We start from the raw sequence: 14,765 nt of genomic DNA on the forward strand, positions 1-14,765 counted from the left end.
GACACGTGGCTATGATAAGATCGTGAGGTTCATGATATTTTACGTTTTTATATAATTTTTTTTCGTTCCGGCCTTGATCAATTGTCCTGCAAGAAATTTTTAAGCGCATCAAAGAAATTTTTCAGTGTCACTATGGAAGATGGTATTAATAATTTATGTTATGATATATGAACGTGGTAACACTAGGAATAGGATGATGTTATATTTTTATTTTAGTAATTACATTTTTTCCAATTTTGTCATCACACTTCGCGTCGTCAACAAATGATTGGTCGGCCGTTAGTTAACACGCATGTGTTGTGTGTGTGCAAAGGGCATTAAGAAATAAAACCCCGAGCAAGTGTAGCATCAATGCATGCGCTTACACGCAAGAGGGCTGAAGCGCTAACCGATTAGTGAGTTTTTAGAATATGCACTTCAAACTTTGACAGAGCAACTTTAGAAAGCTCATACAACAGCTGAATACAAATAAGTTCACAAACCAGCAGAAGAATTACTTCTACTAACTACTACACAAGCATAGGCAAGCATAGGCAATAATGGAACAACAACAACAATGGCAGCGGCCATAACAATCACTGAAAGCAGTTAAAGAATTGCAAAAACTAACTAAACAGCAATTCCAAGACCCTCACTTCTGCCATATATCAGGTTGGCAGAATTTTTCACTATCTGAGATTAAATTCACAGCTGCAGCCAAGGGTATTATTCTATACCAGAAACTATAGATTGAGGAACACAAACTCTTCAATATCAGGCACCTTCCCTATTTTTTCCAAAGTCCTTTTGTTTGGTTCCTCATCCACACCAATTGCCATTAAGGCCTTCTTCTGCACTGTTCTTCCCACACTCATAAAGCTCACATTCACATTATCATTCCCAAGTATGTTCCCCACCTGGCCTATCATGCCGGGTTGATCCACTTGCCGGCACAGAATGAGGTTTCCTTCCAGGCTCACATCCACACCAAAGGATCCCAAGCATGTCAGATGAGGCTCCCCATACTTTACTTTCCCCTCAATGCTTATGCTTCCACTCTCCGAAACAGAACTTGCAAACTTAGACCCCACATTGGATATTTGCACCTGGATTGAATCAACAGGGAACTCAGGAGATGAGTCTACAGCTACCCTTTCCTCACTTATGCGCAGGCCTTTCTGCTTCGCAACGAAATCTGCATTGACTAGATTGATGAAGGAGGCAGATATCGGTTCGATGATGCCCTTAGTGATCATGGCCCTGAGAAGTCTGGTGTCCAAGTCATCGGGGTCCCGAGCTGATTTGTAAACCACCCTCACTGATGTGATTCCACTCCCTCCCGCTACTAGTTGGACAGCCAACTTACCAAGCTTCTCAGCTAGCACAACATAAGGAGACAACTCAGACAGAACCTGAGAACATGAAGGATGTTTTGTGCTCAATTAATCTTCTGCTATGAATAAGTATAATTTATTGGAGATGGGAAGGATGCACATTGTACATCATATACCTCAGGAGGGACCATGGGAGCGTTGACGGCAGTTGCAGAAAGTTCCCCTTTCAAAGCTCCAACTACAGCCTCTGCAATTTCAATGGCTACACCTTCCTGAAATATCAGGTTTCATACCCAAAATTCGATTACTTAAAGAATTAATCAGATATCTTTCAACAAAAATTTGTATAGGAGAAATTAAAGATACCTGTGCTTCCTTTGTGCTAGCTCCAAGATGAGGTGTGAGAGTGACATTCTCATGTTGCACCAACTTGCTATCTTTCGTTGGAGGCTCCTCTGTGAACACATCAAGTGCAGCCTGTTCCAAAACATTATAAAAGACATAACAGAAATTCAGCATAGATCAAAAGAATGCTGAAAACATCTGCAGACAAATCAGGAACACAATATATAGACGGTACTTTTCCCTCCCTGCGAATCGAAGTGATTTTGAACAAACATGCTATGCTTCTATGTTTGTTTAACTTGGTCAACCTTGACATAAATTTAAATTAGAGAAATATATTACCTGAGCAACAACTCCACTATCAAGGGCTCTCACTAATGCATCTTCGTCAATGACGCCGCCCCTGGCAACGTTAATGATGCGAACTCCCTTCTTCATCTTTGCAAATGTTTCATCATTGAACACCTTTGATGTGGCAGGGGTGAGAGGCATATGCAGTGAGATGAAATCTGCAGTGGCAATGGCCTGCTCAAAAGAGACCAAATCCACACCGACGGCACGGGCTCTGTCAGCTGGGGCATATGGATCATGTGAAATAACATTCATTCCCAAGCCTTTTGCACGTCTAGCAACTTCTGATCCAACTTTTCCAAATCCCATTACTGCTAATGTCTTCCCAACCAGAGAGACACCAACGTACTTGTTTCGTAGCCATTTTCCTGCAGAAGACCATCATTTAAGTTAGCCTTATGTGCATACGTTAGTAGTCTATCTAGAGCATCAAAGGAAAGCTAATTATCCTATCATTTATGCAGCATCAGAAGAGAAACAAACAACAGTGAAACAATGCAATTAACCTCCTAGCAATTCAAGCAAATAGAACTTGCAGAGCTAGATGATGAACACAAAAATTAGTAAAAAAGTATAGTCACCAGTCACCAGTCACCATGTTTGGTCCAAAACAATCAAATTTTAATGTTAGCATTCATTCTGATTTAACACAACATGAGACAAGCACAAATTAAACACTGCCTCATTTGCTAAGATCCCATATCAGAAACCCAACACTTGACTGTGTGTTTTCAGAAGTTATAACTAGCTAGATGAATATCTGACACAATTTGATTCTGATTTTACTTGGAAAAAGAAAAAAAAAATGCTATGCTCACATGTGAATCATGTGCACCCACCACCTCCGGTATTTGTCAGTTCAATAGCATCCCACAGTCAAATATATTTGAACATTTTTGTTCACTTGCTCAGGCAGGACAATCGCGTTTCTACCCAGAAAGCGACAGATCGCATAGATTCAATGCACAACCACCACTACAATTCTTTTTCTTGTTTTTTGCCAACAACCACCACTACAATTCAATGAATTGAAAACAGTACAAAAGCGGAAATTCGACCCCGGCATCTAGTGAGAATTGATTTGTACCACCAAACTCAGATAGTTTTAGCAAAGAACAATTACTTTTACCATCCATATCAATTATTTTGCTCAAGAGAGCATACTTTGCATCTGGTGAGAAAATAGAGCCATCAAGTATATCTTAAAGCTTAGATCCTCAATCCCAGGGGCAAATTTCTTATTTATCAACAACCAAGCATATGCCACTAATTTATATTATGCCAATTTGAAGCTCAAAGTAACAAAATTTGGTCTTTTTTCTTGCTTAAAATTTTTGTAACGAACGCAGATATAGTTTCGCTTAGCAAATGTAAGGGTGAGCATGAAACGAGCTGTAAACTCAATCTGAAATCTCGCGACCAAAAAAATATCCAACTTACCTGAGGTCTTGTTCCCATAAACGAGGAAGTGGGTTGGAAAATTTTAAAAATTATAATTAATTATAAATTTTAAAAAAAAAGGTTGTTTATAGTTTATACCAGCTTTGATGGAAGCATCAGCCTGTGCAACATTCCGTGACATGGCAGTGAGCAGAGCAATCCCGTGCTCTGCGGCGGCCACGGTGTTTGCTGTGGGGGCATTAACGACCAGGCATCCGAACTCCGTGGCCGCCTGCAGATCCACATTGTCAATACCAACACCAGCTCTTCCCACCACCTTCAACCTCCCTTTTGCGGCCTCAAAAACCTGCCTGGTCACCTTCGTGCCGCTGCGAACAATCAAAGCGTCGCATGTCGAGATCTTGGCGCAGAGCTCCTCAGGAGAGAGGTTATATGCGCAGTCCAAGTTGCCAAAGCCACGTAGGACTTGAAGACCGGCTTCTCCGAGCTTCTCGGAGACCAAAATGGTCGGGGTTGAATCTGAAGACGTCGGCTTGAGGTTTTGGGACTTGGAAACGGAGGTCTCGGATGAGTCAGCTGTTTTCAAAACGTTGGTTATGAGAAAAGAATGGGAATGAGAATTATGGGCATGGGAATGGGAATGGGAGAGTGTTAAGGAGATGGGGTTTGAAGAGGAGGTGTGGAGAAAGGAAAGGAGGGAGGGTTTTGAGGAAGATGGGGGCTGAGAAGAAGGTGAGGAGGAGGCTTTGAAGGGGGAGGTGGTAGAGATGGCTTTGATGGAAGAGGAAGCCATGGAAGCTGGAGGAAGTGTTTTGAGTTTTGTTTTTCTTTGTTTCTGTGTTTTTTGGGTATCTGTGTGTGATTGATTGGGTGTTGGTGTAAGGGGAGGGTTGTCTAAAAGTTGTTGGGATCTTAAAGCAGAGTTTTGTAAACCCAAATTGGGGTTTTTTTTTTACTATTTAATTTAGATATGGATAAATGAATGAGAGAGGGTGTAACTAAGAATAGGTAAGTTTTGGAGACTAAAAGTTTCTACTTTAAATTACAGCCTCTGCAGATTTGCCATCTAAATCATGGGTTGCAGTTGCACGATTGGATGTAGAGAGCAAACATAAAGTTTTTTTTTCCCTATTTTTTCAGTAAAGCAGTATCAAATTCTCGTGCACGATATTTGAAATATCCTCCAACAAAGTAGAAATAAATATCTCTAAATTAAATTACGAGATAATTAATATTGAATTGTAGGGTTTATTTCTTGGACTAAAAACTTGCTTGGAGTTTAGGAGTTGAACTTCGTGTTTGATGAAATTACGAGCTTTAGGATATTGTTGGGGTGGTTGCTTGATTTCATGCCATTTTTGTGATTAGTTAGTTTGGAATCAAATGCCTCTAGACTAAATATAGTAATGGATGAGGACAACATAAAGTTGTATTCAACCTTGACCTGAGGTCTCGATTTCGTATCCTCTCTTCATATCTCCTTCTTTCATGTAACCAATCTATCACATAAAACGATAGATAGGAAGATGTGATGACGAAAACGAAAGCATATGGAAGTTTCACTCTTCGTGCTGCTATTAGTTATAAAATTTACGAGCCATAAACACAGGGTACGTAATTAAATTGTATGGTCACTTAAACTGTGATGACATGATGTGGTTTTAAAGCCATCATCAACTTTTGTACAAAATGTTTTTGATGCAAGACTGGTCATTCAGTACAGTGTCCCCACATCTTCCCCACTTCCATTTTCTTTTTTCTTTTCTTTTTCTTCTTTACTTTCTCCCTCCCAATCCTTTGTGAAGTTTAGCCTATGGGAATGGGATCTTGGTTTGTCGTAGAAGTTTTGAGTTCGAGTTTAAGGCTTCATCTCTCTCAAGAGAAAGAGGCCAAGTCAATTACAATTATTACAGGCCCCATGCCTGAATTCGTGATTGCCCAGCTAAAATGGACAAGTACCTACTTTTGGCCTTTCATTCAAGTATATAGCCACAAAGTCACTACTCTTCGAGTCTCTAAATAGTTAAGAGCAATCTTGTTGAGATAGATACATATTCGAATAAAATCCATAGTTCATCAACATTTAGGAATTTTTCTATATTATATATACATATTGTTACGAGAACGCGTTTGTAACTGTTAGATCGATGAAATCACATTTATTATAAAACATAGACTAATGGCATGATATATATAGCATTTCTCTCTCTCTCTCTCTCCAATAATGATGAATAAGAACACATCAAGTAAGAGAGAGACTCACTAATTAGCAATGGATCATGATTTGACCATCCATGTAGATGTGGGCCTTGGACCCAACAACTCAGCTTTGTCTTTCCGTGGGTCCTTCCTATATTGTCCTAAGTGTAAGTTTGCCTCAAATTGTACGTAACTGCCTCAATTTAAGAATGACTTAGACTTAAATTAATAAACATTAGTAGTGCTACCTTTTTTTTTTATTCCAATAACTTTTTGATTTACATTCTCCCACTAGACTAGCTCTAGCTAGCATACTCCCACTTTAACTGATAATTATCTCTTTAAAAAAAATTAAAAACAAAACTGATAAATATCTCTCCTACTTTTTTTTCCTCTGTGTTTCACCATGCATTGTGCATGTTCATGTATTTGGGAAAGGGTTTTTTCAGAATCCAACTTTCTCACACAAATAATGGGTTTCAACTTTCTTCTGTTATATACGTCTCACCTCATGTGAGAATCATAATTGTTATCAGAATCGTTGATTTGTTCGATAGATATGAATTACGAAGTACTATTTAGAAACAAAATGGATCCGATTATAACATGTACACCTCAATGATAATTCGTTATTCATAACCTTGATGGACAAGGAGGCGAGTGCACCTTGAGGAGAAATATATATGGACTAATTTTATCTAGATTCCTCAATGACACGGTTGTAACTTTTCCAATTATTTTGTGTATTCAATTCTTTCAAGATTGCGAGGGTTGGTGATGGATGAAATGTCGGTTGGGAAGCACGATCTGATGGAACCTCACTACTTACATTTTTTTATAAAAAAAAAACACATGTTCATATACATTAAAAGTGGACTTAGATCTGTCGTTTGCGAATAGAGCAGACTTTGTTGGGAGAGGTCCCCACTTTGCGCCCGACAGTACCTCGAGGGTTAGTCCCCGCAATCGCGCGGGATACCTTGGTTTTCAAAAAAAAAAAAAGTGGACTTAGATCCAATAACTTTTACTAAGACTAAAAAAGTAAATGTGGGGAAGGGTTGGCGTCAATTATTTTATGGGAAGCTCTAGGGAACTCAGGATTCGGAAAAAGATTCCTTGGCCTTTTTCTATCGTGCAGAAAAAATAATTATTATTATGTCCACTATAATCTTCAATTAATTATTAATATTCTTCTAATTATTCTAAAAGGTTTTATTATTCTTCAATTTAATTAGTGTTTCTCCTCCTTGATTCTGAAGCTAGATACCTAGTCTTACAACACAATTATGAGTAATCTGCTGGGCTTGAAATTTTAGCTGAATCTGCCCGTGAACTTGGTCCGAAGTTGCATCAATTATCAAAAATGAAGTGTGAGTGCATGTTATTCTTTCCACCTCTTAAATAATATTAGTACCACTGCAAGAAATTCCCAAAGTTTTTTTTCTGGTAAATAGAAAAGGTTTTACGAAGTTGTAGCTCAAATTTATTTATGCACTCAAAGTCCAGTCTGCGATTCTTCGCTAACGGTACCAAATTATCAATGAAAAATGTAAACGGGGCAAGTCAAGTCATGATTATGGCCAAGAGATGCTTTGCATCCTCTGAAACGTTTTAACCCTCATAAACTAAAAGGGCCAAGAGATGCTGTCTGGCCCAAAGTCTCAAGCCTAACAGACTTCGAGTCCGCAAGAACAGAATCTATCTAGGAGCAAGTTTTGTACAGGAAAAAAGAGCTGAGCTTCCGTTTGGGGCCTGGGAGATGCTACATTGAGGGGGATTTGAGTGAGGGTTCAATCCAAGTTCCAACCATCCAATCATTAAAATGAAACCAAGGACATGTAACATTGATTATTGTCAAGTAAATGCTAGGAAGACAGAAAAAGGTCAAACACTGCACAGAAATTACATGCCAAGTAAATTTTTTTGAAAACCAGAAACTGCACAATTTGCTCTTTCAGTTTTGAAAGAATGAACCAACATACTAATTCTCCTGAGAGCACCAATCTACTCTTTATCTACAAGAAAATACACAAGAGCTGCTCAACAAAGTAAAACCAACGCAGAAACAAGAGATGATCAGTCGATCATTTTATAATCCTTTCTGTCTTTCATCATCTTCAGCCCAACATATCTGCCAAAATTGATCAAACAAAACAGTCAGCACTTTTCAACAACGTTTGCTTTTTGCAAAAACTACAAATACAATGACTGTGTGCAAAAATGATTTCAGGAAATTTACCTCCCAAGCATCATAAGAGTGGCCTGGGGATTTGTCCCTGGTGATATACCGAACGTTGATCCATCCACAACTCTGAGTGCATCAAGGCCAATGACCCGGAAATCAGCATCAACCACCTTCCCCATAATGCAGCCCCCATGGTAGTGCCATATGGTGCTGACTGTGCGGCGACAGAAATCTGCCATTACCTCGTAGTTAGATTGGTCAACAGGCAATGCAGGTCCTACAAACCTAAAATCTTTGCTCCCAAACCAGCCCTGGAACTTGAAATCCTCCATAGACTGGGTCCTGAGTATATCGCCAATCTTGCGGGTCCCATTCACACACCTTTGCACATCCACCGGGTTGCTGAAGTAGTTGAATCGAACAATAGGATTCACCTTGACATCTGTTGAAGCCAGCCTCAGAGAACCAGCTGAGGCTGGCCCAACAGTCTTCTCCATGAGGGTGGCCACAGTGAGGTAGAGAGGCGCAGATGGTGTCCGAATGAACACAGATCTTGCAGGAGATGCAAAAGGGATGACATTGGAGGCTGCTTCAATGTAAGCTCCTGATTCAGTAATGCCAACCACTTGAATCAGTGAGTGCTCCAGTGGAATTGGTGGCACAATTGAGATGCCATTTCTTGGATTATCATAAAGATACTGCCCGACATAAGGAAGATGATGAGCCACTGGGATCCCCCAAGAGGAAAGATAAGGCCTTGGGCCAATACCACTCAACAGAAGTAGCTGTGGGCTTCCAAGGGCACCAGCTGAGAGAATCACCTCGCCATGTTCACGTAACAAGGCATGGTGATACATCCCGATTCGATCACGAAAAACAACCCCCATTGCAGACTGCCTTGACACTGCTGATGGCATAGATGAACCCACCAGAATCCTTTCCACATTGGCATGTGTCACAACTTTGACATTCACTGGTTTTGCATACTTGAAAAGATCAGCAGCACTATGTCTCCTTCCCAAAGTGTCAAATGTTGAACCACCAATCTTGGTCCCCACTACATGATCAAAACTAAACCCATTATAGGGATCAACACCAGCTTGCAATAACCCATCTCGAACTGCGGATTGCCAAGTCCTCAGCTCTGGCCTAAACACAATTGCCCTTTCAACCCACTTATAGGACTCATTCACCATTCGAAAATCCCAATTGACACTGGTTTTCCTGTAAAAGTCTTCATCTGCACGGCTATAGAAACCAGCATTTATGGCACTGCTGCCTCCAAGAATGCGGCCTCGGACATTCGGGACACCATCTTCAGATGTGAAGGCTTGTGTAGGCGAGTCAAAGGAGTTGACATCCATGAGTGTGGCCAAGAAACCTTCTTTGGTCATCAAGTTTCGATTTCCATAAGCAATACCACCCCGTTCGATCACGAGTACACGAAATCTAGATGATAGTGTCGCAGCCAAGGGGCACCCAGCAGTGCCACCTCCAACGATAATGTAGTCATAGTAATCTTCAGATGGGAAATCTGTGGCGTTGACAACAAATTTCAGGTAACTTGGCTCTGCAAGAAAACAGAGAATAATTAGCCTCTGTTTGGCTATAAAGAGGCATTAAAGCAAACATAAACGGAGCAGAAACGGAAGTATGTTCTGTTGAAAACAAAATTGCGGTAACTCGGTTCTATGAGAAAACAGAGAGGAGGTAGCCTCTGTTTGGTTGCCAAGAAAAAACTCAAAGAAAAACCAAATGTCCAAGAAAATAAAGTTTACTACGTGGAAATCAAAGTTGAGCTAACATAGTTCTCTACAATAACAGAGCAGAATTAACCCCTTTTTGGTTACCCAGAAAACTTGAAGCAAAAATAACAAACTAGTCGGTTGGTTTTGCTAATGATTATTAAGAAACTAGTTGCACTGGGCTCACTCGAGCAGAGGGTTACATTTTCTTTGCACTTTCTTAGTTACCAAACAGAGAAACCAGTTGACAATGGGTTTCAAGAACGTCAAAAAAGAAAATCCCATAACATCATAGGGAAAGAAAAGAAAATTCATATGTGGGTCTTATTTTATAACCTCTATAAAGCTACATAGTTGCGCTGGATTCACTAGAGCACAACAGAGAAGTGTAACCCACAGTTTGGTTTCCAAGAAAAAACGCAGAGAAAATTGAAAACTTTCAGACATAAAAAAATGAAAACTTGTCAGCATTTCAAGCACGATTGTCTTCTCTATTCACAATTTCTCACACACATACAGAAATTCAAGCCAAAAACAACGAACGAATTAAATGAGAAAGAGAAAAAGAGCTACCTTGATGAGGCCGGTGTGAGCGCCTGCTGGCATAAGCGACAATGACATTTAGAAACATGAAGAACACCAAGTGCTGTAGATAAAACCAAATGGGTCTCGCCATGGCTGAGATTTTCCCGGTGTTTCTCAGAGGTGAGATAATTTTCTTGGTGTTTCGTAGAGAGAGAGAGAGGGAGAGGAAGAGAGGCTGTTTCTCTTTACAAGTAGTAGAGAGGAAGATAGTGTCTTTTTGGTTAAAGATTCAGTTGAAAATCGTTATTTAGCGGCAAAAAGCAACAGTCCTCTGTGGCCACAAACAGAGTTGTCCATCTGGTTAATCCAATCATCTACCGTTGAATTTGAAGAGACCCCACTTGCCATGGAACGTAGGGGTAAGAATGTAAGTTCATATCAGGGGTGGGGCCGATGGACTAACTGCCTAACAGCATCTGATGATGCCCTTCATAAATCTTAATTAAAGTAGAATGTGTTGATTTTTAAAACGACATCGTTCGGGGCCAGTACGAAAGCGAGAAGAAGTCATCATCTCTCTCCTTCAAATTCAAGCTCCTCTTGGCTGATTGGCTCCCAGAAGGCCTGTCAGCGCCAGCTGAGCACCGAGCAGAAGAACTTCAGGTAATTTTGAAATTGGACTAGAAATTAAAATACCCAAAATTTAAGATTTGGTAATTTTGAACTTCAAAGTTTAGCTGATTAATGGGTTTTGTTAGGGTTTTGTGAGCTGATTAATGGAAGATTAGATTTTTTTGCCAGGAGGGTTGTTGAAATTAAGTTTGTTAATTTGGGTTTTTGTTTGTTTTTTCTATTTCATTTCTGAAAGATTGTCTATGATTTTTAAATGGTATTGTAAAGAGAAAATTGAATAGTTGATTTTGCTACTGTGCAGAGGGCAGCGTTTGTTAGTTTGAGTAGACATGGATCTTAACGATCTTAACAAGGTTTGGGAAATCAAACCACTCAAGAAAATTGGGGAAGAGGATGCAAGAGAAATACTTGAGAAGGTGGCAAAACAAGTACAGCCCATAATGCGGAAACATAATTGGAAAGTCAGAATCCTTTCTGAATTCTGGTAAACTTTTTACTTCTATCTGGAAACTTTTTTGTGCTTTATTGTATGTTTCCCGCTGTCATTTGCAAGTTTGAAATGCAGCCCTGCCAATCCAGCTCTTCAGGGGCTCAATGTAGGAGGAGGTGCCGAAGTTAAGCTCAGACTACGGAGGCCAAACAATGAGTGGGATTTCTACCCGTATGAACAGATCCTTGATACAATGCTGCACGAGCTCTGCCACAACGAGTATGGTCCTCATAATGCTGACTTTTACAAACTTTTGGATGAGATCAGAAGGGTAATTATCTTATTTGTTTTCATGCCTATAAAGTACTTATTTTCCTGGTGCTTTTCATATTATCTTTTTTCTAATGTTTTTCCTGGTGCTTTTCACGACCCTAGAAAGTTTTAAGAGTGCTTTTCACGGCCATCTATTATGTAACCCCTACTTCTATATTGTTAGATTGTTTATGGACTGCCTGGAAAACGGTTTGTATATAAATGCAAAGCTCACATTTTGAAAGTAATTTCTTATTTTATCTGAAGCGTTCCTAACTGATGGCAATTCTCTGACTCTGATTAGTGATGGAAAGTTATAAAAGGCTCAAGTGAAGCCTTTCAACATTTTAATTGATGATGTTTTCTATGCTCTTGTCTAATTTATAGTTCCTGTTGAATTGAAACTTTTAGTGAGGTGTTGTTCCATAATACATTTGTGCTTAACTCTTTGTGAATATCTTCTTAAATAATTGAATTAAGTATTCTCAGTATCCAATTGCATACATTAGCTACTATTTTATGTTGTAGTTCTATGCTTTCTGTAAATGCATGCTTTAGGGATGATTGTCTGTCACTAATTTGGTTCCCATGGGTTTCTGCAGGAATGTGAGGAACTGATGGCTAAAGGGATTACAGGGACTGCGCAAGGATTTGATCTTCCTGGGAAACGTTTGGGTGGTTTCTCCCGTCAACCCCCTCTGTCATCTATACGTCAGACTGCCTTGGCTGCTGCTGAAAACAGAGCACGGCGTGGAGCTTTACTACCATCAGGACCTAGGCGTTTAGGTGGTGATAGCAACATTAAGGCAGCTTTGAGCCCAATACAAGCTGCTGCTATGGCTGCAGAAAGGAGACTACATGATGATTTATGGTGTGGATCCAAGTCTTTGGAGGGTGGCATTGAAGTCCAGGGGAATGTTGGGACTTCTCAAGGGGCAGAAGCTTTCACAGTTACTAATGGCATATCTACCCAGACTTCTATTGAGTCGAGGTCAGGTCAGGGAAAAATAGATGATCAAGCAAAGTGGAAATGCAATATGTGCACTTTATTAAATGAGGTAAAGTTATTCTCTATATAATTTTGTCGAACTGTCAGTACAAAATTGATTTATTGTTGTTGTTATTGGTGCTGGAGCTCGATTAGTTCTTTGCACACACACACCCACACTCATATCTCCCTTGTATTTTGTCAATTTTAGCATGTCAACCTTTTTTTGTTTAACATGGCACTGTATTCTATATATTACTTCTTTCTTGAAAATTTATGCCTTTACACGTGAAGGTTTTTAGTTCAACACTAATAATTGTTTCTCAAGCTGACTGCAGATAAACTGTTGAGATTTTTATTTTGTTGTTGGTGGTGGTGTTTTTTTTCTTTTCAATATCCTGTTCTGTACTGTTTTTGTTTTTGGCCAGAGGATGTAAGAGTCCCTAATCCTGAAAACCTTGTCCTATCCTCGGATTTGATTTGATATTCTTGATAAATTTGTGATATTTGGTTGGATTTTCAAAATTGAATCTCGACTTTTGACCCAAAAGAAATGTTGTAAAGAGTGTGATACTACTCAGACCCCGAAAATTATAGCAAGAGAGAACACTCTAGGAATGGTAGTCATACATTCTTCTTAGTTGGGGTGAGGTCTTTTACTTGCCCTTAGTTTCTTATTTTTATTTTAATCATTTTTGTATCCCTCCTGTGTTTTGGAATTGTGGATGTTCTAGAGTGTATCCGATGACAGATGTGCATTTTCATGCTTTGAGGTTGTTGCAGCTGTTGGCGTTGAGATGTTCAGCCTGCGGGACCTTAAAAGAGGATGTGAAGTTTAAGGTTTGGTCTTGCAAATTTTGTACCCTAGACAACAGAGTTGAGCTAGATAGATGCTCAGCTTGCGGAGAATGGAGATACTCGTCCGGCCCTCCTGTCTCTAACCGAGGACCATATGTCGGCACCTGAGAAAAGGTTAACTGTGAAATCTGCTCCGGACTTGTAGAGTTACACAGAATGATATTATATACATACTACAACAATCAATCACACTTGCCCTAAACTGAAATCCTGTAATGAATGTGATTTATAGTATCCATTTTGATTGTACATACATATGGCATAAACTGAAGCCTTTAGGAAGTGTTTTGTTAATGTGATGAATTTTATTTAGGTCCATTCAAAGTTTGTGCTTTGTATACTGCCGACTGTGCATGTTAAGGAGAAGGTTAGAGAGAAGATTGCTAGAATTCAAAATTTGAGCTGTCCCTTCAATCAAAAATTTTAAATACAAGTGGGAATCTTTTTTAGCCGAACGGGTGGGGAATGATTACATTATTTTGGTTTTCTGGGAATGCAATGATCTAAAACTAAATGAAAAGAAAATAGCATTTGACTAATTCCTAGTATTAAAAATATTCTTTTGACTAAAATGAAATTTCCCCCTGTTTTTATGCATGGGTTGCAAACTGGGAAAGCACAGTTAGGTGTAAGTCAATATAGACAATTAGAGCATTATTGATGTCCTCATATACATCTTATATTATTGTATTATTGTTTGCAGAAATATTTGCACACGAGTGATGGGATTTCGGAAGAATCTTTATAAATGATAATGTGATCAAACTTCGGGTAGATTATTGTATAGTACTGAAATATCGTCAAATAGTTACATTTACCTCTTACACCTCGGGTCTTATGTTCAATTATCTTGCTTAATATCAATTGACAATTGCGTAAAATTTAAATTAAAAAATAGACATAATATTAATAAATATACACCTATTATAACATATTTCTATCGATAGCATTTATAAACCCAGGTCAAACAATTACAAATGATAAGTCAATTTGCGTCCCATCCCATTCCCACCTCGTGTTTTTTTTTTTTTTTTTTTTTTTTTTTGTAGTTAATGTTTTCATATTGTATATGCCTTAGCATCTTTATGTAAATTTGTCTCGAGGGAAGCTCGATGTTTGATTTGTACAAAAATGTCAAAAGCTCAAGCTTCCACAAATAGACTAACCCAATAAAAATTTCTAGGGTTGCAATTCATGTACACACAGAGGCAAATGTATGAAGCCAAAAGCCACTATATATATTCCTTTTTTTTTTTTTTTTTTTTTTTGGTCAACACTATATATATTCCTTTTGTTGACTATTTATGAACCAGCGCAACTTAACCTACTTTATGTGACATAAACGCAGGAGTAATTCGTAATCGGAATTGAACTCCTTATTTTGATTCCCATTACGGATTAGTAAACATATCATTACTATAGAGACTAGTTTGTATTCTTAATTCAAAATTAGGTGAAAGTTTGGGGGACAATTTGGCAG

General features: G+C 38.9%; 3 protein-coding genes across 4 annotated transcripts; 1 reads left to right on the forward strand and 2 right to left on the reverse strand.

Annotated features, from left to right (window-relative positions):
* Nucleotides 1–423: 423 nt before the first annotated feature.
* Nucleotides 424–4,333, reverse strand: LOC110772801 (D-3-phosphoglycerate dehydrogenase 2, chloroplastic). The gene is made up of 5 exons (XM_021977269.2): nucleotides 3,549–4,333; nucleotides 2,001–2,377; nucleotides 1,680–1,790; nucleotides 1,490–1,585; nucleotides 424–1,391 (listed from the first exon to the last, which is right to left on the reverse strand). Exons 1-5 carry the CDS (start codon nucleotides 4,201–4,203, stop codon nucleotides 723–725), a joined length of 1,908 nt encoding a protein of 635 aa, XP_021832961.1. The 5' UTR covers nucleotides 4,204–4,333; the 3' UTR covers nucleotides 424–722.
* A 3,146-nt stretch (nucleotides 4,334–7,479) lies between these two features.
* Nucleotides 7,480–10,324, reverse strand: LOC110772812 (Glucose-methanol-choline (GMC) oxidoreductase family protein). Its single transcript, XM_088250402.1, has 3 exons — nucleotides 10,113–10,324; nucleotides 7,849–9,364; nucleotides 7,480–7,740 (listed from the first exon to the last, which is right to left on the reverse strand). The coding sequence occupies exons 1-3, from the start codon at nucleotides 10,213–10,215 to the stop codon at nucleotides 7,686–7,688; spliced, it is 1,674 nt and encodes a 557-aa protein (XP_088106528.1). The 5' UTR covers nucleotides 10,216–10,324; the 3' UTR covers nucleotides 7,480–7,685.
* A 257-nt stretch (nucleotides 10,325–10,581) lies between these two features.
* On the forward strand, nucleotides 10,582–13,603 carry LOC110772816 (DNA-dependent metalloprotease WSS1). Of its 2 annotated transcripts, none has more exons than XM_021977291.2 (5): nucleotides 10,582–10,727; nucleotides 10,999–11,181; nucleotides 11,263–11,458; nucleotides 12,042–12,497; nucleotides 13,162–13,603. In XM_021977291.2, the coding sequence occupies exons 2-5, from the start codon at nucleotides 11,027–11,029 to the stop codon at nucleotides 13,264–13,266; spliced, it is 912 nt and encodes a 303-aa protein (XP_021832983.1). In that variant the 5' UTR covers nucleotides 10,582–10,727; nucleotides 10,999–11,026; the 3' UTR covers nucleotides 13,267–13,603. The 2 variants fall into 2 exon arrangements, with proteins under 2 accessions (XP_021832983.1, XP_021832981.1); XM_021977289.2 differs by having other exon boundaries at nucleotides 13,211–13,603.
* Nucleotides 13,604–14,765: the final 1,162 nt, after the last annotated feature.

The sequence above is a fragment of the Prunus avium genome, chromosome 3 (genome assembly GCF_965620075.1).
Source record: "Prunus avium chromosome 3, drPruAviu1.hap1.1, whole genome shotgun sequence".
Lineage (NCBI taxonomy): Eukaryota > Viridiplantae > Streptophyta > Magnoliopsida > Rosales > Rosaceae > Prunus > Prunus avium.

Excerpts from the sequence above, each read along its gene's own strand:
- LOC110772801 (XM_021977269.2), bottom strand. The coding sequence starts at position 4,203 with ATGGCTTCCTCTTCCATCAAAGCCATCTCTACCACCTCCCCCTTCAAA. Across the intron at positions 2,378-3,548 it reads TGATGCTTCCATCAAAGCTG|GAAAATGGCTACGAAACAAG; the intron begins GTATAAACTATA and ends GGTCTTCTGCAG. Across the intron at positions 1,586-1,679 it reads CTAGCACAAAGGAAGCACAG|GAAGGTGTAGCCATTGAAAT; the intron begins GTATCTTTAATT and ends CTGATATTTCAG.
- LOC110772812 (XM_088250402.1), bottom strand. The coding sequence starts at position 10,215 with ATGGCGAGACCCATTTGGTTTTATCTACAGCACTTGGTGTTCTTCATG. Across the intron at positions 9,365-10,112 it reads CTCACACCGGCCTCATCAAG|AGCCAAGTTACCTGAAATTT; the intron begins GTAGCTCTTTTT and ends GTTTTCTTGCAG. Across the intron at positions 7,741-7,848 it reads ACTCTTATGATGCTTGGGAG|ATATGTTGGGCTGAAGATGA; the intron begins GTAAATTTCCTG and ends CAATTTTGGCAG.
- LOC110772816 (XM_021977289.2), top strand. The coding sequence starts at position 11,027 with ATGGATCTTAACGATCTTAACAAGGTTTGGGAAATCAAACCACTCAAG. Across the intron at positions 11,182-11,262 it reads AGAATCCTTTCTGAATTCTG|CCCTGCCAATCCAGCTCTTC; the intron begins GTAAACTTTTTA and ends TTTGAAATGCAG. Across the intron at positions 11,459-12,041 it reads TTTTGGATGAGATCAGAAGG|GAATGTGAGGAACTGATGGC; the intron begins GTAATTATCTTA and ends GGGTTTCTGCAG.